We start from the raw sequence: 24,972 nt of genomic DNA, 5'->3' as shown, positions 1-24,972 counted from the left end.
GAATATTGAAATTCAAAATACTGTTTAAAAAAAATGTAAACGTTATTTAATATAAAACGTATAAAAAATTTTTCCACAATGCATAAATTCTAAGTTTCATGCGGAATAAAAGACCAACATCTTTATATTACAATTAATTAATAAATGAATTACTTTTTATAATTAAGCAATAATTAATTTGGTATTATTTTATGATTAACCAATAATTAATTCTGCGATATTATTTTCGATGACAGGCATTTTGATCAAAACTCGTTGCTCATGCGTATTATTATCTATTTTTTTTTAATTCTAAAATTTGTATTTTTATAAGTAGAATCATTTATTACACAGAAAATTGACCATCAAAAAAAATGCAAATAGTAATATAAATGTAGTACATAAACAAATGTCGATTTTAATTATAATACAAAAAATTACTTGTACAAAATTATGTTTATTAAATTTAAAAATCTTGTAATTGGGACATATACACAAATGATATATTTATAATGCATATTAATTAAAACAATATGTAAAATTACAATATCTATATTTATACATCATGATAATATATTAATTTACAATTGCATAAAATAATTTATAAATATAATATAATTAAAATATTAATACTATATAATTTATAATTTTTTTAGCTTCTAATTGATTAAAAAAGATCATTGTTTTTTGAATCTTTATATTTTTTATTCTTTGCGGAATATATATATGTTTTAGAACTTTACAATTTTTTTCCTAAATTAAGTCACAATAATATTATTCGTAGCAAAGTGGAAACTTTTCGATCGAATACTTGACTTTTCAGAGTAGATAGATGTAAATGAGCAGAACAAACTCGTTAATAGAGTTCCATTAATTTCTTACTTTTAACGAAATTTCGTAAACCTGTGAAACTATCGACAAGATAATAAATACAGAGCAAACCGACGCAATGGTTGTAAAGATCGAATCCTGAATAGTTCCCTCGATTATCATGAAGAATCCGAAATCGTTGAAGCAGCAAAAGCGACGACTTTTCCACCTCGATGGAAAATTACAGCAAGTGGCGTGCGCGTAAAATGCCCGGTCGACCTTCGGCCATCTTTCATCTCCGATTACGTCCTCTTCCTCGCCTTGCACTTCTCTTCCGATCAATTTCGAAAAGTAATCCTGCCGAGAATTTATTGTCGCGTTTCTTTCAGCATAATTTCTCGAGCTTTTCTCGGCTTGTAACAACGTTTCGGATGTAATTCAATCGCGACTGTAATGCGGTTTGCGCGGCGTGATAATCTCATTTCGGAGTCTATTGTGGACAATATTGCATAATATAGAACGTCCCTCAAGTGGTGCACGATATTCGCGTTCCTCCTATTAATTAATACTGCTATATCATCATTTGGAATTGTCTCACCATGGTTGCTACAATATTAAATTTATTTTTACTCTATCAATCTTTAATTATGTAAACATAATATAATTAGCAAATCGCCATTAAGCATTTATAATTTTAGGAGCTTAAAAATGAATTTTGATTATAATTATAAATTAGGTCATCATATATATAATCTATATAAATTATATATATATATATATATATATATATATATATATATATATATATACAAGGTGTCCGATAATTGGTAAAAAACCTGTTAATGGCAGATTCTTGAAATCATTTGGAGTCGATTTTTTCTCAGCGAAAATATCGAGAGACTTCATCATTTTTTGCAAGTTTCCAATTTTCATCATTATATACCTTCGTAATTAAACCTTAAATTAAAATTTTATTAGAATAAACTTTATCTGAAATTAACTGAAGAATGTAGTTTTAGTAATTTTTTAACTTCAAAAAGTTTAGTTTGCAAAAAGTGCTTTTTTTGTCAATCGCTTGTAACTTAGAAATTATTGATGCCTCGACATCTTCACTGAAGATAAATCGTCTCCAAATGATCTCAAGAATCAGTCATTAGCAGGTTTTTCACCAATTAACCTGCATATATATATATATATATATATATATATATATATATATATATGTGTGTGTGTGTGTAAGATCTATATTTACACGTTTATATACTAGGCCCTATCTTTACGTTTAAATCGCGTATTATACCATTCGCTCTCGTGAGAATTTCAAACCGATTGTTGCCGCGTATTGTGTGGGAAAATAAAAGAGAACTATGGGGTGTCCGCGCGCCATTGTTGCGCTCGAAATATACTGTTATTTGGCTATCGCCCGCGAAACGAATGCGCATTACGTTTTTACAGTCGGATACGAGCAAGAGTTTATTTACGATATTGCGCGGCGGACTGCAAAAGGACACGTTGATTAAACAGTCTGATTAAATACGCTCATTATATCCACCTCCATTACATGCCACGTTCGCGCGCTCGCGCGTACACGAAGACAATTTAATTAATGTCACGCGAAAACACGGTGTCGGGTTTGTTGTTTCTGTATGCTCGCTCGCTCGCTCGCTAAATTCAAACTTCGTAAATTTACTTTGCAAGAGAAAATCGCTATTTAAGACAGGTGGAACAGACTATAATCGTCTCATATGTATTTTTTTATAAGTACCTTAGTCACATAGAATACTTTAGCGATGTTATACTGGAGTTTTAATAAAAGTATTATATAAATAAAAGTATAATATAAATATAAATAAAATTAAAATTAAGTATAATGCATATAATATATAATATATATAATTACACGTTGTTACTTATGCATATTTTGTGTATGCGAATATATTGGGATTATTCGCGTGAAAAATAAAAATTTAACATATTAAAATAATTAAATTTTGTTGAATATAGTATAATCGTGTAAGAAAAAAAAACGTGAACAAGGACGAAAGCGAGTTAATTGCATAATTCTCCCAGACATGTAACATATAATTTCACATGCATATGTCCCTCGTGCCAAGGAATCGTTCGAGCATGTACCTATCAATTAGTTTAACTGCACTTTATGATCTCCATTCTAAAGCTGTCAACACGCATATAAAAGTGATCGCCACCTTTTTTATAGAGAATGGAAAAAATCGTACTTGTCGCCTGTCAGTGTTAGTATGGAAAACCGATCATAGACAATAGGTTGAATAGAGGGTGTGTCTCAACGAATATTGAACGCATTTGTTTTTCTCCATCGTGGTCTCTGCTATGAGATAAATCGAGAATGATTGTATTATGTAATTGTAATGTACAATATTAAAACTCGAATATTTAATTCAATAGCTTTGAAGGTAACGTGATAAAAGTGATAAAAGGTTTTTTTTATAATCAATCATCATCATGTGATAAGGATTTTAATAATTAAGTTATAAAATTATTAGAGATTTGTAACTTTACACGTAAGCAAAATTTTTAAAATAGCTTTTTCAAAGGCATTTTTAAACTTTTCTGAAATAATAATTTCCAAATTCTTTATGCATAATTTCATGAAAAATAGGAGAAAAGATTTTTGAGATATACTAACAAGCGTTGCATAAAGATCGCGATACGAATAACTTTCGATCTAAATAGCTTATGCGAATAGTAGACTCTGTCGCGGATGCTTTCAAGTGCACTCTGTAACTTCCGATCGATGACAGGAAATATTAGTATCGTACGTTGATATATTGAACTTTTGCGTGATAGCTCACCATATTCGGATATCAAAGTTTGCGTTACCACGTGAATTGAGGTAAAAGTTTCGCTATTGAACATACGGTTAGGACAAGATGAGGAAAGATTTCTACCCCTTACTAAATCGCAAAGATTTATCCGTGTTTCTTGATTCATATTCGTATAAACTAAAAGGAAAAAGAAAAATTAATATTTTATTTGGAAATAAAGTCCGTAGATTAAATGATGTATTTTTAATATTTAAAAAAATTTAGGGGTATTAGATGATTAGAATAAAAACAAAAAAAAAAACAGATTATATTATAATATTAAAGCTTTTAAAGAAAAGTAAATTGTATAAAAATAAAAATTGTACATATTATATTATGAGTATCACATTGAATAATTTTAAGAAAAATATATTACTTACAATTAATATATTAATGTATATTAAGGAAAAAAAAAAATTTTTTAAATTATATCTTTTATATACTTAACAATTTCTTACAAACGTATGTTGGAAACAAAAATCATATATAAATCAATTAATATTATAATAAAAATTTATATCTGCGTATTAAAGGCTAAAGAATGTCGCATTGTAAATTTTCCAATGAATAAATGAACTTTGAGACAAATTACTCGGACGACTTGGAAAGGAAGTGGACGTGGTCGTAAGGTCGTCCAGAATTCATGTTCTCTCGGTTAATGGTTAATTGCGATCCGTGCTTAGCTCACGTAGGAGGGAGGAAATTAACGCGGAGGCAGCGGCGTAACGAGCGAGTCGGCGAGGCCGAACGCGAGCGAGTTAAAGCACTCTCGGATTCATAAAAGTCTACCCGACCCATGTACTTTTTTTCTTTTTTTTCTGTCGTCAGGAACGTGTTGAGCATTTCGAGGCTTTTTTCACGAAAGATCGTTTTGCGGTAGTTCGGAGTTTTCTTGTGCTGGAATTACGATAGACGACTTTCGCTCATGTTTTCGCGCCGTGTATTACGCACATACGACATTTTGAAATTTGTAAATATATACTTACTATAAAATAAACACGTATTTTTATTATGAATCCTATAGTAAATGTAATTATATAAATATAACATTTTAATGAAAATTTTATTTAATCTTAATTTTTTATTTTAACATATACTTTATTTACATTTATTTTATTATTTTAATTATAAAGCTGTATATTACACAAAACATTGAAAAGAGAAAAAATATAATTGTAACATAATTCATTCCTTTTTTTGTTATTGTATTTCAAATGCAATGTGCATTTAATTCTACAATAAAACTGATTTCAGCGCTAAATTAACATTGATAAAAAATACAGTTTTGTATTTAAAATATTTCTGAATTTTGTGAATACAGTATTGTTTTATACACTCGTCCTGTGCTCGTTATCTGATTTTAATTCCGGGTGATTTTGCAAGATCGCTAAATTAAATCGCTAAAGCCGATCGCTAAATTAAATTGCAATTAGTTAATTGCATAGAGTATTATCGAACTATCGAACATACTTTGCGATGTCAAAAGATACGCAAATTAAAGATTAGTTTTACAAATGACTATTGTTTGCACATTTTTTTATATATGTATAACTTACAATTAATAATAGGAATACATTCCTTGTCAAATTTACAGGCAACTCTTTTTTTTTAAAAGTTTAATTATACTTATATATATATATATATGTATATATATATATATAAATCATATGTATTTATGTGTATTATATATATATATATATATATATATATATATATATATATATATATATATATATACATATGGTTTATATATGTACATGGAATTTTGTAAACAATTTTTAAATAACAAATTTTATTAATTATTATATTATTCAATGCTGAAATAAAATTTTTTTTTTTATTTCAAAAACCATATTTCAGGAAAAATATGACAAGATTTATCAGTTATTTATTTTTCACAATTAATATAAAACATTTCTGTTTTTTAATATTAAAACATTTTTTAATTAATATAAAATATTTATTTTTATTGATGAGAGATAATAAAAATTACATACTCAAAAGAGCAGGATGTAATCACGAGATGAAAATTGATCTCTATCATTATCTTCATTAAGCTGCCTCTCTTTATCTCCACTATTCCCAAATAAAATCACATCTATCGGAAAATTTAATTTTATTTAGTTTCATTTGTGCTAATATGTTGCTGTAATTTAATTTTGTTGCTTGAACTGTTTTAACAGAAATTTACATTTCAAGTGAGAGGGAAAAGTACATTACTTGTAGAACATTTCAATACCAAAAATTCAAAAGCAGCAAATTTTTCTAATTAACTGATTAAAATTTTTTACGCATTAGGTATTTGTTAATATTATTACATTATTATTATGTTGTTGTTTTTATATGTAAAAGTGTACATAGTTTTTGTTTCAGTATTGTGTTTTATTTGTATTATGTTGTATTATTTTTGCTTTGCATAAAGTGAAAGCGTAATGTAGTAACATTTAATAAATAATGATACCTTTTAAATAAGGAAATTTTGCAATGAAATTTTCCAAATGAATTTTAAATTATCTTAAATAAAAAAAAAACAAATTTTAATATACTCGATTTTTTATTAAGTACTCTATATATTGTTTAGAAAGTAGAAAGCTTATATGATGTCAAGTTAATTAGCTCCTCCTTCCCTTTAAATATAAATTTTTGTTAATTTTTACAAGTAACAAAATTCAGATTAAAGCAATATCTGAATTAGCACATAAATAGCACTACATTTTCTGATAAGTGCGATCTTATTTGACGATGGTTGGGTAGTCAACTTAATAGGAATGTTATCATTCTATTTCGCTCATGTGAACTTATGCGACATGAGACGTGTTTCAACGCGCAATATTCAAATTTCCCTTGACGAGGGTTCTAATGAAATTCGCGAGAATCGTACGCATATGATTTCTCCTCTGAACCTTGTGGAATAATCGCCGGCTTAACGCACGTTCGCAACTGACTTGGATTTCGCCGCCAGGCCTGGATGTTAGGTTTCTTCCCTTCCGAATTTTAATCGAGAATCGAGTACCAGCGCGCAAACGTGTACCAGAAGTTAGAAATGGAAGGAGCACAGCTTTAACTTCCTTCCGGAACTGGATTTCCTCAAGAAACTTGAACTCATTTTCTATAAGCGATTCGATGCGGCGAAAAGACGTTGCGGGAGTTGCTTATTTTAAAAGCATCGACAGAACGAGACATTTTAACGATTATGAGAAAAAGTTTTGCTCCTATACAGATATTTGTAGAGAGTGCACTTTCTTTTCGTTGTCGAGTTTTATGTAATATCGTGCTTTCAAAGTGCAAGTGATATAAACAAAAATACTTAGATTTTAATTAATTAAAATTAAATATTTCTTGCTTTGAGAATAATGACACAAGATTTTTCATTTGTATGTATGTGTGTGTGTGTGTGTGAAATATAAAACTATAATGCTTATTTAATAGAAAATGATTATATATTTAAAATATTAAAATATTATACATTTATGTAAATAGATGAAAAATCGGATTTTAACTTATCGGACTTAACTTATCTAAATAAACTTAAATCTTTTATCCAAATAAATATATTTTATTACAAATTTCTATTTGCAAATTATGTATATAATAAAGAATATTTCATGTAGATTTCATATCGAATCAAAATGTTAAATAAATTCATGTTATGATCATGTATTTATATAATCATAATAGTCAGTTATAAAGTATCAAACACATCATATCATATATTAATTGTTAAGTATAAATATATTTTTGTTTTATTCATAAATATCTCGCAATTTTGCATTTTAATAAATGAAAAGAATAGATTAAGAATAAAACAAAATAGATGATAGATATGTTTCTCTAATTAGTAATACAAATTTTCTTCGACATTGTCCAATATTAATTTGAAATGATTCAAAACTTTAATCAAAAGTGCATTACATAGAAAGTCTCTTAGTAAGCTCGACAAGTTTAAACTTAAGCGCCTGTTTTCAACTAGAAATGTGACATCTGCTTCGCGTGTCCTCCTCTAAGTTAATTATACTTCCAAATTGCACTTTATGCTTATTTACAAGCGCTTCGCTAAGTTTCGTACATCGAATCCGCAATGGCGCATATCGTGCACATAAATGAGATTTAAATTATATGAATTTAAAATCTTTGAACCAATAAGTATCTCGTCATTAGGCGCTTACAATTTTGGGATTTTACGCTAGGGAAAAGTTGCGCTTTTATAGGAGAGCCGTGCTTGGACTGCTCGACTAGGGACGCCTCTTTTCTGTTCCGTTCCGGTGCAACCTTTCGGACTTGAACTTTCCGACAACTAACAAAGTCTCGGAACGGCAAGCTAATTGAGTTTTCCTGCCAATTATCCGCAGTCCCGCCCAACAATTACTTTTATATCTGTCTCTCTCTCTCTCTCTCTCTCTTTTTCTCTCGTTTTTTCTGTCGAGTTCGTGCTTTTCGAGTGCCTAAAAGTCTACTGTAAAGTAAACGGATCCACGAATATCCGAAGGACAGTGACCTAAGCTGACCCGACCGTGGCTAACCACCTTACCAAAGACAGATAAGAAGGATCGAGATTAAAGTCACGGTTGCCGATGGGACTGTTCAATTTCTGTTCCTTTTCTCTTTGCTTTTCTATTTAGGGTCGTAAGACGATTGCGTGGTTCTTGTTGAATCTTTTAGTGGAGCGAGTAGAGCGATGCCCGATGACAATTCTTAGATTCTGAACGTTTATAGATTATATCGACGACAAGACATTTCGATATCTATCTTTTCAAAAATGAAATCTCTTTACTCACAAAATAATAGTTTTTTTTTATAAAAATAAAATTTAAAAATGTAATTTAAAAATATAAATTATGACATAAAAGTTGTTGCGATTACAAAGGAAACAGAATATTGTTAAAAATTATTTGTTTGCCAGCGGGTAATAAATTGTATCTGACGTAAAATCACAGAAGAGATAAATATGTTCAAAAATTACTTCATACATTTCATTAATATCTGAATTAGCTTTGACACTGTTTGTGGTTTGTTAGTAGAAAAAATAATTTTTAAATATGTTTCCTCTGTGATTTTACATTTGATATAACTTATTGACACGACCGCAAATACTAAAAAAAAATCGTGATTATTTTCTATAAACCAGGTCTCTATATATATATAATCAAGTAATAAAAAATAATTGATATACATACATGTATAGAAAACGTGGAATAATATACAAATCAGCCCAAATAATTTAGATAATAGAAAGTCGTTATATACCGTTTATCAAAATCAATCAGGATTGTGAGGAATAGAATATTGGAAATAAAATTATATATTTCGTAAAATATTCAACATAAGTAATATTTCAAACGATAAAAAAATCAACTGACACATACGGACTTTACGTTTATCTATGTTACATGCATGTGTTATGCGTGCTGTAGTATTCGTGTAGTGAAATTTGAACCATAGTAACATGATCTGCTTTATGTGTCGTCCCTTTAAAGCAAACATTTTTTACGGACAGTTAATAATTATTAGCTTTTACAATTAATTATCACTACGATTAAAAATTCGTAGATGTAATCAAGGTAGCAGTTGTTTACTGAAATAAATATTTCGCGTAATTTATTCGTTTAAAGTAAAAAAATCGAAAAATGAGAGAAAAAGAAATTATAAATTATCGATATTTTGATATATATTTATATTATTAGAATGATAATTATTTTCTTAACGATTCATGCATGCATTTCTTAAAACAATTGATCTAATGACTCAAATTAGGTGTCCATATATATATATATATATCAGTCATTTATTAATATATTAATAATTACTATATATTCAGCAAAACATTCGACATTTTATATATTATATAATTTTGCAATATATTTTGTAATTTTATAATATAATATATTTTATAAATTAATTTTATAAATAAGAGAATATATATATATAGTATATATGTTTTGTGTAGCGATAAGACGAATTAATCGCCTTTCGGTTTTCATTTTTGTCCAGGTTTAGTAATCCGTAAGGTTTATTCTGAAGAAGAAGCCAAGTACTCAAACGTGTTATTATTATTTAATTAGTCTTTAAGCCTTAAGGCACATTTGATATTTTTTTTCGGGAGTGCCGTACAAAGTGTCACGCGTTCAAGTGCGGGAGTGCCGTTCAAAGTATCGCGCGTGTGAATCAATGGACATCCTGATGATTTTTACAACTGTTATGAGAGGAGGAGCAGGCCTAGGAGGCATCGGGCACCGGCGGAGCAACCTTGAGGTGAATTTATTATTTATATATTTGTTGTTACATTAATTACATATGTTTATTGATTTGAATCATTTAATAATTATTAATAATTTGAATAATTTAAATATTATTTGAATAATTTAAATAAAAGAAAATTATAGAAAAACTTATAATTCTGTAAAAGTGTGTACTTAAAAGAGTAGTTTTTTTTTTTAAATAAAATTTCTAAGATATATTTATATAAAATTATTTTTTTTAAATTTAATATTTGCTTGTATTATTGCACGTATCAAATTTTATATTTAATTTTATAATTAAAATATTAATTTTGTATTCTACTATAGTTTGTATCGTATATATATATATGTAATATAATTAATATAATTAATATATGTGTTACAGATCAATCCAGCTTTTTGTAATTACATAACTCCGCTGTTGCGCGCATCGGTCGGTGAGTAAATTTTTATTTTATGAGAAAAACCCCAAACACATATAGATATTTCCTAATTTTTTACGCTTTTAAATTTTTTATTACAACTTTTTTATATACTTGGCGCATTTTTTATCTCTTTTATTTTATTCTTTTATTTGTTTAAATAATTATTTAAATAACTTACTTATATCTGTTATTAAAATAGAAAAACGGATAAAAAAATTAAAAATACCTTTACAGTTATACATATATACATATAGAATATTGTACTGAACAAATAAATTTATATCTCAAATATTAAATCGAAAAATCCCAAATAACACGGATCTGATTATTCTTACAATTCCGGAAACAAAGCTTAGTCTAAAGTTTAAAAAAATCTTAGTCTTAGTCAAAGTTTAAAGTTGAAAAATAAAGAATACAAAACATAATTAACATATCAACATTGAAAAATATTTGATTAGTATTGTGTCATCATTGGTGCAAAGTACCAACGTAACGAATGTCGATCGAGATTGCGGTGTGATAGGGGAAGGGAGAAGAGGAGGGATAAGTAAAAATGTGACGCAACGCGTAAGTCTATTGCGGGGGAGAAGTAGTAAACTTTGCGAGAGCGCGTGCGATGTGCACACACGCGTCATACTCGCACCAAGCAACATACGGGCATTTTGAGGATCGTCGTCTTTCATTCATTTCTTGCGATCTCATCCGTCAGTTAACGTCGTTCGTAAATAGCAATCGATCGTGACATCGGAACTGTTTCCACGACGAACGTAGCTGCTGAAACTGGTAAAACGACGACAACGACGTGAGGGAACATGCCGTTCTTTAAGAAGCTCTGTAGATTCTCTCGCCATAAAAGTAAGTCTCTCCTTACGAATCATATGTTTTACATATAATTTGCATGATTTCATATAATTTCAAATTCTATATTTATATTTATTTAATTATTATATCTGCTTTTTTTCGTCTAATCAATGCCTGAGTAAAGTTTAAAATTCATTTGTATTATTTATTATCAATTAGGTTTATATAAATTTGTACACAATGTTATATACTCTTTTTGAAATTAAGATATATATTAATTTAAAAATTAATCATCTCATAACAATACCTAATTCTGTTTATCGGATAGGATTTAAATTGTTGTAATTTCCTAAATTTTCAAAATCTAGAATTTTAATAATTTAAACTTTTCATTATTTTGATGTTTTATATAATTATGTCTATTAATCATTCGATTGATGAAAAATTAAGGTCGAATGTTTATTTTATTTGTCATTTATTATAATCATATCTTTTAATTAGAAGATTTATATTTTAATTTTAATCTGTATAAAAATTTCTATAATTTTACATATTTCGAAGTTTTTTAAATTCGTTATCTTAATGCCTCAGGCGAGATCGCGTTTATCTTGATTCGATTAATAAAAAATTATGGTCCGAAGTTTATATGTATGTACATCTATATGTATTCGCTCTCTTATTCGTCGCACATTCTCGATACGTGCGGCGCTATTTCCTTAACTCTCGTCTCTCGCTAAGTTGCACATCTCTTCAACTATAAAGTCGTTCGTAATCGAATTTTGTCCCGGCTAAGAGAGATTCTCAGAGTGCAACCGAGCGATGGCAACTTTTAGGGACACGCGTTTCGATTCGAAGCTCCAATGCTTTCTTCGTCTTAACATAGTTTCGAAACGGATCGGGACGTGTCGTTCCTTCAGGAGACAGCGAATCAGCATTCGCCGTGCAATTTACGCGAAGACGCGTTCAGTTGTTGCCAAATGAAACAGTTCTGAGGGATGCGATTTTCTCTGTTGATTTTCGCGCGCGGATCGACGTAACGGCGTTATTTTGAAAACATGCGTTAATTTGAAGTAGTTAGGCAAAATACTAAACGAATTAACGATTATAATTACTTTAACAAATAAAATTGAATAATTTAATATTATGATTATCGAGTAATCATTAATTAATGTACAGTGTGAATCATTAGAACTAACAATTAATCATTAATCATGTATAAACTTCGAATATTATTCAATTAATTAAACACACGTTGATTTAAAATGATTATTATATTATTATTAGTCAATCAATTAATATGTTGTATAAAATATTACTTCATTAAAGTACTGATATTTATTAATAAAACATTTTAAACTTCTAGAAATTATTTATAAATCAAATTTGTTAAAACAAGTTTTTTTATACTGGGATATCATTTATTATTTAATGAAACGATGTAAAATTTGATGAAATTATAATAAGTTTTATTTTAAGATCTAACAAAACTTTAAAGGAGCGAAAGTTATCGAACCTTTAATTTAGTCTTAGCATATTAAATGTTACCAGAAAGGTTACCAGAAAGTAAGCCGGATTATTGCCTCGACATGTTACAGCTGTAATTTTAAGCGTAAAAATATCGTGCAATTTTCTTGTTTCGATTTTTTATTGTATCGCTACTTTACTGTGGACCAAGTGACGCCGATATCAAATGCGATGAAATATTGAAGTCGCGCGTTGTAAAGATACAAGCGCAGTGCTTGTTGTCGCGCATCCCATTTTATGACAACTGGTAACACCAGTTTACAATTCAAGCGATTCTCGTATATCCATCTTTGGCGCATCGTGTTGTCGTGTTCGGAATAAATATCGGTCAATATTTATCATGGAATGTTTGAATTCATCATAATGTACGTTCCGCTACATTTCTACGATGTAATGTTCGGCAAATACGAACGTGAATTACACAACCATTACGACGATGAAATCGGAATATATTTTCGGGAAATATTGATTTTATTCAAGAACTAAAATATCGGTTAATAATAAAGATATCAATATTTTTGCACAATAATTTAAAAATTAAGTCTATATTTTTACAATTGATTTAGAAAGAAAATAAAAATAAGGTCCTTAAAATTGTGATAGTACATTAGACTAAGAATTTTAATTTATGATTCTTTAGTGGCAAATTTAACTAACAAGTTTAATAAGAAAATAATGAATGAGAGACCTTAATTAAGTATAATACAAAGGTATCTATTCTTTTTTTAACAAGAGATGACTTATTAGTAATAAGTTATTATATTGATGCGAAGAGGTTCAATAACTTGTGCTATAAAGAATTAATCGAGGAATGTTTGGGATCAACGAGATCGACTAAAAACAACGTGTCAGCGTTCTTCGAGCGAGATGTTTTTTTATTGGCGTCCAATATACGCCGTGGCGTCTTAATTATACGTCAAGTGCAATTTCCTTTCACTAACGACCATTAAACATCTGTGGATTTCTTTTCTTTCTTTTTTTTTCTTGCTTTATGTTTCATGAAACGATTATATTCGGCGTTTTCGTTGCGTAGTTTCCTACGTTCTCTGCACCATATAATTTTCATTGCTCCGATAGCTTTACATAATAAAGCCACATGCAGTTTTCACTTTTCGCTAACTGTAGATCATCGATCGTAATCTCATTCGCACTCTCGATTTGGCAGGTGTTGTGAGGATTCGCGAATGTTGTATCAAATATTTCAATATGACGCTGATTATTTTTATAAATTATTTTTATATGATTCTACAGACTTTGGGAACTTTTGAGAAAGTTTTGTGAACATTTTTGAAATGCTAAGACGCATATCTCTTTTAGAAAGTCGAGAAACTAGATGTTTCTTAATACGAAATATGAAGTTTATGTAAAATAGTAAAGATCCTATCTATTTTTCTATTCTCCGCATGATTATATTTTTTATTTCGCTCGACAAAAGACTTATTGGAGATCAGGAGATTGTTGTTAGATTATGATCGAATTATTATTCATTCGATTATTATATTATCAATACATTGATATATGTAGTCGTGTCATTTTCTGGAATATACATATAAAAGAGAGAGAGAGAGAGAGAGCAAGTTTTTAGAAATTAAAAGACAAAAAATATAAGAAAAAATACCGAGACTTTTTTAAAAAAATTACCAATTCAAATGTGTCGCGACGCGTCGCCTGGAAAAATCTGCTTCACTTCGGTCGCTCATATACTCCGGTTTATTTTCTCGCCGTCCCTTTTTGCCATTCTGCCAAATCGTACAAGTTCCGTTCTGACTATAGGATATGCCTCCATTTTTCTGGTGACACAATGTCAACGATGCGCCGCAGCGCATACTCGGTGTACCAACTGACAAATTTACAACTATGCAAGTCCGCGCATATGCAAGCTCGCGGGTTTACATCATCTGGCGTCGACGTTTATTCAAATACACGAGCGAGAGCGCGCACGTCCATCATTTTGTTGGCTAAATTTCCGTCCTTTTTGGCCAACCACGCCGTACCAGTGTATATGGCGTGCGTTGTGTATCTGTATGTGATGCGACGCAAATTCATTACTCATTCTCGAAAAGGATCATGACCTTTACGATAACAAAAGAGTAGTAGCAGCAAAAGAGTAATACTGGTCATAAGAAATAGATTAATCAATGTATGCGCGCTTTTGCAAGGGTCGATTTTATATAATAAATAACAGGATTTTATATATTATAAATGACAGGAGAGAACATTTAATACTTTTAATATACGTGTATAAATATACATTAGTCAGGATAATAAACTAAAATCAATAAAAGATAATGCATGAGCAGTATCCGTGTTTAATTAAATTTTATTGGTAAATAAAGACAGAATGATGAAGTATCAATTGATGAAAATTTTATTGATTATGCTTAAAAGTAGAATTAATTAAATTCAATATGATCACGGAGGAACAATTTATATCAATCCCTGACTTAGAACCAGAACAAAAGGAAATGAAGAAAAGAGATATAAATTATTTTACTATCAAAGTAGTTTCTATAAATCGACTTTTGACGCATTGAATTTAAATGAGAAGCGAGTAAAAGTTTTAATAATAACATATAAATTGATGTGTAGCATATTAATTTTTTTTAATTAAAAAATTGTAATTTATCAAGAAAGAGAAAAAGTTTTTTTATTTTTGCGATATTATTTATTTTTTTAATTTTATATTTCTGAAAGAGATTGAATCTATTTTGAATAACAAACAAATAGGAAATTGGCGAATCTATTTTTAATGTTTTAAATGAGAGAGATTAAAACATCAGACTGATTTCTAAAATTTTAAAATTTATTTGAAAATCGATGTCATCGATTAGTTTACGATTTATATTCCATTTTCACTGAAATCTTTCGTAAATTTGAGGTTTTAAACTTTTCCTGTGTGAAGATAGTATCGCGTTGGCATAGCGGATGGAAACGACGATGAAACCTGAAGTCACGTCCGTGGAAAAGTTCAACGTAGACAGCTTAGGGGTTGTAAATGTTTAGAGGTACAGCAGCCAGTCGTGGCTGGAAAATTTCAAATCCTCCGATCGTACATTTTGCTCGATTTCTTTGGGCAGCAGCAGAGAGCTTTCTTCGGTTTCTCGCCGCGAAGAAGGATTTACCGACGAAATTGAGGTTTCATGCACATCTCGGTATCGTTAACCTTAATCCTTTTATCCTTTACCGTAGAGGTGTAGGAAAGTACATTACAATTCATAGTGTACTCCTCTGTTTGAATGTATTTTTGTTCGGTTATATTTTTCACGGTATTTACTTTTTGTAGGCAGTTCATCTTTTTCTAATAATTTTTATTTTAAGGAAATAGAATTCCATCAACCATTTAATTTTTGTTTAAAAATTGATTAAGAGCTACAATTTCAGTTAAATAGATCTATTTTCTTTTCTTACAAAATTTCTGATGCTTTTAATGTTTTATTTTATTTTATTTTATTTTTTTTTTTTTTAATTATATTTACTACAAGGGATTAAATTATTGCAATGCTAAGAAAAATCTTGATGTACAAAAAAATATGAAAAGACTGTAACATATTGCCTAAGAAAAATCTTAATCAATAACAGCGTTGAAAACTGATTCATTTTTCGCTAAGCGTCTAATTTTCTCGCTAGATTGTGCCAATTTTTTTTGAAAGCGCGAACCGATCAATTTTTCACATCTTGCAAGAGAAAGTAATAGCGCGAGTGCGTTCGCGACAGCAGTTTTTCTTCGTTGGAGGCAAAAAAGATTGATATCGCTCTTGTGCACGCCAGATTGTACACGTTAGATAGATAACGGGCAGAAGCCGAGTTTATTCGCTCGCCGCGTTTCGCGGACGACGAGGCGATTTTATTTCATATTAACGATAAATAATGGTGTACTTTGCCGTGCCCGTGCCGCGAAATTGTGCAATTTATATCCGCCTCTTGCATCCGCCTGTCACTGTATCTGCGCGTCGATTACATTGCAAAATATTATTGCGCTTCGGGCGACTTTTAAATTCGGAATAGCGATATGCATCGTTGCATATTAAATAACACACGTGAATACATTGTAATTTTGCGACATTGCATTAATGTGGTTAGAAAAGTATAAACGGTAAACGACAATTAATTTTAAATTTAATATATTTTATAAAATAATTTGCTCATATTTTATTAATATATTGTATTACTAATTTATTTTATATTAATTATTGTACTGCATACATTTATGCGATTTATATGTATTGGATATATCTTTTTTTTTGAATTTTTCTGTCGAAAAACAAAAATAGATACCGTCAAATGAAAAAAGTTTAAAATATCTCTCGAATTTATATAATAATCTATATTATGTATGTAATATTATTTGAGATTATTTTAAATTAAATTTCTATATATGAAAAAAATCTTTCTTTTTTCATATATATTTAATCACGATAAATGAATCTTATTTTTCTACCACTAGGTTTAAATATATTTAAAATATAATTTTATATAATTTATAAATATACGTAACTCGAGATCTTTTTTAAATCATGGGTGATTACTGATTTACATTTAAATTATGTAGATTATTTAGGATATAATGTTATTTAAATCTGTTTTATATAAAAGACTCATTTAGTATTTCAAATATACATTTATATGCAAATTCCGCAATTAGTTTGATACGAATGATGGCACAGTTCATCGCTATCTCGCGACATTATGCAATTTACATATACATATGTAGCCGATAACGTGCGCGCAATAAAGAATGGCGATTGATCTTTGTTCGACTATAAACGAAACTTGCGCAGGCTTTACGATCAGTTGATACAGTTGTTCGAATCGCATGGTGTCAAGTTCAATGTACACACAGCTTCATATTACAAAATCGGTCACAAAGAGTTTCTACAGATTTGCGTCGAATACGTCGATTACGTTTTTTATCGCGTTGAATGGCGCAAGTCATATTCCACAAAACATGTGTCTAAAAATACGGGTCGCGAATTGATTAGACGAATTAGTACATGCTTATCTAATCGCTATCTCTTTCTACGCACATTGCTATAGATTTTATCAATATCTAGTTCAATACGCCTTCGTAAGAAGCTTTGCTAGATATCAGTTAATTTTCATTCAGAATCGTTTTAACTGATACAAAGTACTAATGTATTATTTTAACTCACTCAAAAGCATTAAGAAGCTGTAAAGAGAAAATGTAAAGAATATTAGAAATATTATATATATATATATATTTTACGACAAAACACTTGAAATTTCGAAAAAACGATGTTACAACGAAATATAGAGTCGAAATTATAACAAATATTAATGGAAAACTATTAACATATATTAAATATTCATTCTTTCTTTTATTTTTCTCAATTTTTTCTCATATCTGGCAAATATTCATAAAAATTAGAGCACTATATAATTTGAAGCGACTTTTGAAAGCAATTTGACGAGATTTTATGATTAGATTGATATTGTAGATAAATTTTCGACATGTGTAGTTTAACACTAATAAAATGAGCAATTATAATCATACAAGAACTCTCGGAAATTTTCGTTAATACGCGAAATTGCCGATTATTCAACATGCGCCACTTATATTCATCGGTCCTTGTTAGCATTGCGGTGAACCACAAAAGGGGAGACAGAGGGAGGAATTAGTATGTATTACGCTCTCACATTGAAATATATATTCGAGTAGCAACATTGTACAAAAATGTAGAATATATCGTTGCTGGGATCGGCAAATTTAATTTATCGTTGGCACACTTGGAAGTGCATGAGCGGCATTCTTCGAACTGCGGAGAAAAAATTGAATCGGCGTTTCTTTAAACGGATCTGGAAATGAAGAAAAAGTGAACCGAAAATAGATCTTACAATACAGTAAAAATGAGTTCCTCAGAGGTGAATGTTTCTTATTGTTAGTAAAATTTTAAATAAAATTATAATTTTATGAAGTTATGTAAGAATTGAAGTTAAAGAATTTTGCTGAATTATGTTCGGCTAGTAAATAAAATTGCAATAAAATGAATGAATAAATAAAGAATTAATAAATAATTTTTAATTTTAAATTTTTAAAAAGTTTGAAGTATAATTTAATTAATATAAAAGTTAAAATTATAAAATATTAAGATTTGTTATTTAGGAAGACGTATTGTTCTCTCTCTCTCTTTCTTCGCTTTTTTTTCTTTAATATTTCAAAAATATTAAAATAATTTTTTAATAAATTTGTATAACTTATTTGTTATTGTATTTGTGATTAAATATAATAAACAATATGTAATTAAATATTAAATCATTATAAAATTAAGATACATTAAAATTATATAAAAGTATTATATTTGAAAGTAATAAATTCAAACTTATGTCACTTTTGATCAAATATTTCAACATTAATATACTTTAATATCTTACTGTCTGTTTTTTATTTTGTTTTTTAAACATATCAATAATAAAACAGGAGTTGTTTCTGAGTTCGTGATGTAACGAGCTCTCATTTTTTAGCCGAAATTTTATCTTTTATATCTTTCTTGAGGTATTATTTTTTGTCTCTTTATTCGCAAAATATCTTTCGCGAATTGTCCAGCAAATTGTTCAGTCGACGACGTATTTTTACTCGTAAGCTTGCGAATGAAAAAGCAGAGAGTGCTTGATTATGAATTATGCACGTGAAGCTTTTCGCGCATCCTTGCAAGATTCTTCACGAGAGATCACACAAGTACACTGGATTTTACTATATTCGCTCCTTTCATTTTTCTCCACCTGTCGTAATTCCGTTATTTTAGTATTGTTACAGAATTGTCATATCCAGGATAATTTTTACATTTGCTATGGAAAATTCTCGAGTTTTTCACGCGGAATTAATCTCTCGCAAATACTGTTCGCGATATTCATGAGTACCAATCGCCTGCAATTCCATAATGAAGTGAAGAACGAACAATTGTACGTAGAAAATTATATTTATAGCACATTTATACAGACATAAATATTCACAGAATATAGTTTTAACATATTCATATTTAAACTATAGGCTTTGAAATTTCTTAAAAGAAATATGTTAATAAAATTAGTAAAAATTAACGTTAGTAACATTAAAGTATTAAATTTAAAAAGTACGGTATTTAATATTAGTATATTTTGTTAAAATAAATTTATAACTACGGAAAGTTTTAACCATCGCAGAAAAAATGATATTACTATGCCACTAAGTGCACCATTTGTTTGTTAGCGTTGAAATATTAGCGCTAAAAGTTTTCGTGAACATAAATCTATGTTTTTATTTTTTTTATCTCAGCTTCGTGTGCATGAATGTATAATGATACACAACTTTGGTCGTGAAGTGACGAATGCGAAAGCTTTTAATGCCGACTTTGATCGATGAATTCTTGTCGATTTCGCGAACATGTAAGCACGAGTTGACCTCGTTCCTGCTACATTTCCCGATAGGAAAATAAAGAACTTGCTCGGTGCGATTTCGTGTCTAGAATTATAAAGAGCGCTTCTGACTGTCGCTGAATTCGGTTATAAACGGTTGTTATGGAAATGACGATGCCATCGTGAAAAATATTCCAAGGAAACGTAGCACCTTCATCGATAATATAGGGTCAATATCAAAATTTTGATTTCAATTCAAAACTTTCCGGAAGAACGCAATGAGAGAAATACCACTTCTCTCTTTTACATCACTTTTTCACTTACACGAGATAAAATTACATAGCAGTCCGTGAACCAGTATTATGTAAAGGTCGACCCTGTTTTAAGATATTTCCCTTGCTGTCACTATTTTTCCTAACGATCCTATCGTGGCGACCGACTCTCCCTTCGTCGTCATGATCGCAGGATAACCGTTTTCTTCGGGTTAAAGGAACAGGAGCAAGACAATGGCGAGCCATGGATGTCCCCCGAGAAATTACTTGATTTCTACGGCACAACTCGCGCGAGAATTGGCCCTTTCCCACCGTTATTCTATCTATCAGATCCTCTTCGCGTCTGTCGTTCTTTTCTCCCATCTCTTTTTTTCGTCCTCTCGTCTTTTCTGTTGGAAAAAGTGTTCTTGAGCCCTCTACTACCGCGAGATTTACGGTCCTTGCGTAGCTCTTCAGGAACATGAGGCTCTTCGCCGTGGAAACAAAGACGGCAGGGACGCATGCAGGAATTTTGATCATTCTTTTTATAATAAAAAAATAAAAGAGATAATAAAATTTAGATAATCAAAAAAATTTGAACTGTAAGATTTTACCGCGCAATATTTTCTTTTCAAAATACTTTTTTCTTAACATTTTTTTGTCCATTAAATCTTGTCTAAGAAGTTGTTGGAATTTGCCTTTCAACCTATATTACATCAAAGAGAAATATTATCTATTATATAATCATTCAGTACTAACATTCTATAATATGTAACACTATTATTCTATAATGATTTGTTCGATATTTGTTTTATTACTTTTTGTTTGCGAAAATGTATATTTGCAAATAATAGAGTCAAGCTCTTTTATTACGCGCCCCTGAAAGCAGATCTGTTCGCTTGGTATCTTTTCTTCAGCATGTTCGCGTCTATTCTAACGAAGAAGAATGGGAGGCACGCTTTTCTGCCTCCGATCGCGCGGTCGGTGGAAACATTGCACTATATTCCCTTAAAGGATAAAGATACGGTTAGAGTTGTGATATTTTGCTACTACTGAAAGTATTTGGAATAAAGTAATGTATTTGAAATAATGAAAAACTTACAACAGCTTCATTTATTTTGATAAACAATCAGATATTAACTCTCTCTCTCTCTCTCTCAGAAATTAAAAAATAACAATTTATTTAATTTAACTGCATTATGTTATTTTATTCTTACAAATGCTTCATGTTAAAATAAAAAAAAAATATATACAACATTTTATTACAACACAAATCTCTAGCAAAATGTTTAAATCTTTTCTTAGCTTTTTGCTACTCGATTGTAATTTTGTGCAATTTCTGAAAAAAAGATAGAGACATTTGAATAATATTTAAGAGTACTTAGATACGTAACATTACATGTTATTAGAGATACTTGGCGGTGTAAAAATTTATTTAACCACGTCAAGCAAGACTAAGTAACAGGACGTGAGAAAAGTTAAATGAATCCACGAGATCGATCAAGACGAGATCTGGTCTTACATTTCTTTCTGCATCAAGGAAATGCTGGTCAGAGGCCCGATTGTTGCATCAGCCAGCGCATGCACTCCCGTTGGGCCCAATTATGTCTCTCTTCCCTCCCGTTCTCTCTCTCTTTTTTTTTTTTTCTCTTTTTCCGTGACAGTCATCGGCCTTCCTCTTTCAGACTCGCGAGACGAGGACTCGTTATACTTACACACTTCCACTAACCCTGAATTCTTTCGTATGCTTTGCTTTTCCATCGCGAGAGCGTATGCCGGACTTGCATCAGCCGATCTCGGACTGGCAGCATCTGGTTCGTTTCTCTCTTTTTGTTCTTCTCTCTCTGCCTCTTCCTTTCTCTCTCTAATGTGCACGCAATATACGCGGTCACTGCAGCCAGCTAACGGTCGAAAACTTTTTATTTATTTTGCCGGTAGATCTTCTGCCTCTTCTCTTTCTTTTCTCATTTCTCGTTTGAGATAAATCTTTCTTCGCCCGTATCTACCTAAAATTTTACATGCTCGTGCATCGATCGATCTTGTGCTCAGATGACACGAATTCGCTATGTACATTTCTATATTCGACAACCGACTCGATATCGATGTGAGCAATTCGCTCAGAAAAATTAGGGATAAGAAAAAGGACAAAAAACTATTGAAAATTTATTTTATTTAAGTAAACTGTGCACGCATAAATAATTTTTTAATTAATAAATTATATGGTTAGAAAGCTCTATTAATTCGATTCTAAGACTTTTTTTATTATATAATTCATAGTGTAGTGTAAAAATTAAGAAAATCTGTTTTATTTTAAAGTTTCTTTCTCTCTCACACAATTATTCTTGTAATTATCTAAATAATAGCTTTGCCCTTCATAATTGTCTTCAGCTCGTTATCGCTAGCGGTATCATTTAATCTGTAGGATAACGAGTTAAAGTAGGAAAAAGTGCGCGTATTAATGGGTTGATATTCGCAAGATGCAAGCACCGAAAAAACAACGGACGGCTGCGATCTCCTCGATTTCAGCTGTCGACTAGTCGCAGCAAGTACTAGTAGCAGGTGTTACAAGGGTGGAGATGTCGAGAATATCTCGTTTCTGTCTCGTTTGCAAGCAAAATTCTCCTAATTGCGTCGTTGATGGGACACGAAGCAGTCCTAGCGATGTTTTTCCAAGCATTAAACGGGATTATTACGAAAGGGACGATCTACCATTTCTTACGAGCTGCGAGCGTAATGAGAGATGAAGATGGTTATCAATAATTCGAACAATTTATTATAAAGTTTATCGAGAGAGTAATCAATATTTGGTTGCATATATAAGTATGTGAAATATTCAGCTGACAATAAAAAGAAAGAAAACGCTTAAATAAAAAAGAGACAGAAATGACAATATTAAATGAATGATATATTTCAACTACTTATACATCGAGAATATAATTCTCCAAATTATTTTAAATATAAATGCTTTTTATGCGTGTAGCATATAATATAAATAACTGTTGTGAAAACATTTTTAACGCATTGAGATGTCACGAGTTTCGATCGATGAGAGAATTGTATTTTTTGGTTGCAATTTCTGAAAACTTTAAGAAAAAGTCGAAAAATATTTTCTTTGAAAGTCAGAAGTCTCTTAAGGAGTCTTCGACTTTGAAATTGGACTGGATCAGTCGACAAGGTTAGTCGAGATTAGACAGATTCAGAGAAGGAAGAAAAAGCTTCCAAAAAAAGGAATAGAAAGAAAACACAAGAAAAATCTGGAAAAATGATAAAGAAGAAATTCGTGCAAAACAAGAACAATGATTATTGATCGATTTGGAAAAGGAAAAACATTTACAGTACTGATACTGTCAGAGTGATGAAAGAAATAATAAAAGAGAGAGAAAAGGAAAAAGAGAGAAAAGGAAAAATGAGAAAGAGAAAGAAAGCAAAAGAAGGCGATGAAAAACGATGGGAGAATCAGTTATGACGGACGTGAGTTTTCTTCAATCTTCTTAGCTCCTAAAGATGAGCGGCTTAGCGTGAATGCATTATTATGTTTGCACATGATCACTAGATACTTTATTTATTATTTTCAGTTTGTTAAATACACTTTTCCTTGTTTAATAAAAAGATAAAATTTTCTATTTATTTGTTTTGTAGAGGAAGATGGACGAGATATGATGGTACACACGTTATAGGAACATATTATTTTATTATTTTTTATATGACTCTCACAAAAAGAGAGTGTTTTACAATAGAATGATTGAAAACTTTTAAAGTTATTTATTAGGGAAATGGATTTTTTCTCTCTTTAATGTTAGGTCGAGAAATAAAATTAGTTTAAAAACCGCAATCATATTATTGAAAAGTAATAAATTTATTTCGTAAATATTTTTTTTTTATTATCGCCAATTTTCTGTCATTTTGTGTTCTAATCTTCAAGCAAACTGTATAAGAAAAATTATTTTATGATATATCTTTATTATTATCATTTTTGTTTTATATGAATTATTCTTATTTTATTATATTCTTTACTATATTTTTTAACATATTATTATTAATATGATATTCATATTTGAAATTTGGGCACATATTTGAAATTCCAAGAATGTCGAATAACGTGGACAATATTCTAGTTGATGATAACTTGGATCGAGTAGTCAATCTTCGGTTTCAAGGCGTCCACCTTTGAAGGCAAAGATACGCGATTCACACACACACACACACACACACACACACACACACACACACACACACACACACACACACACACATACAAAACGCACTCGTCGCGTATGCTAGGCTGATGCAAGTTCTCTCGAGACTTTCATCTCACGTTTCTTATCCTCCTTCTCTTCTTATCCTTTTCCTCTTGTTTGTGTAGTCTTCACAATTAGTTTTCGATGGCTTCTCTGATACCTTCTCAAGTTACGACTCGCGTTAACAATACAATGTTAAAAGTTAAAGCTTTGCTTTTCCCTTTAATGATTGAAATTTATGACATAAGGTGTGTATAACTATCATTCGATAGTTTTGATGCGTTATGTTTTCTCAAAATAAAACTTGAAGTACTTCTACAATTTTATGGGCATTCTACGCGTAAAAATATATATCGCGTAAAAATATTGAAAGAAAAACATAGAGAATTATTATAGATAATTTAAAAAGTTGAAAGTTATTTTAAACAGTTTACAAGAAAAATAAATGCAATCTTTAATACTTTAAATTTTAAATACAGCGCGAAAGATAATTGTAGAAATTTTTATTGATAATA

At 30.0% G+C, this 24,972-nt stretch overlaps 1 protein-coding gene across 5 annotated transcripts in view; it reads left to right on the top strand.

Annotated features, from left to right (window-relative positions):
• LOC140675429 (ankyrin repeat and sterile alpha motif domain-containing protein 1B) overlaps positions 1 to 24,972 on the top strand; it is an 82,987-nt gene that overhangs the window by 5,898 nt on the left and 52,117 nt on the right. For 4 of the 5 annotated variants that reach the window (XM_072909915.1, XM_072909916.1, XM_072909917.1 and 1 more), the window contains exons 3-4: positions 9,621 to 9,881; positions 10,254 to 10,305. In XM_072909915.1, the coding sequence (XP_072766016.1) occupies positions 9,798 to 9,881; positions 10,254 to 10,305 (136 nt within the window). In that variant the 5' untranslated portion in view covers positions 9,621 to 9,797. Of the gene's footprint in view, positions 1 to 9,620; positions 9,882 to 10,253; positions 10,306 to 10,842; positions 11,149 to 24,972 lie in introns of those variants that run through there. The other variant, XM_072909919.1, reaches the window with a different exon arrangement.

This window comes from Anoplolepis gracilipes, chromosome 17 (genome assembly GCF_047496725.1).
Source record: "Anoplolepis gracilipes chromosome 17, ASM4749672v1, whole genome shotgun sequence".
Classification (NCBI taxonomy): domain Eukaryota; kingdom Metazoa; phylum Arthropoda; class Insecta; order Hymenoptera; family Formicidae; genus Anoplolepis; species Anoplolepis gracilipes.
The sequence above is the reverse complement of the archived record's forward strand: the minus strand, read 5'-3'. Positions and strand labels throughout refer to the sequence as shown.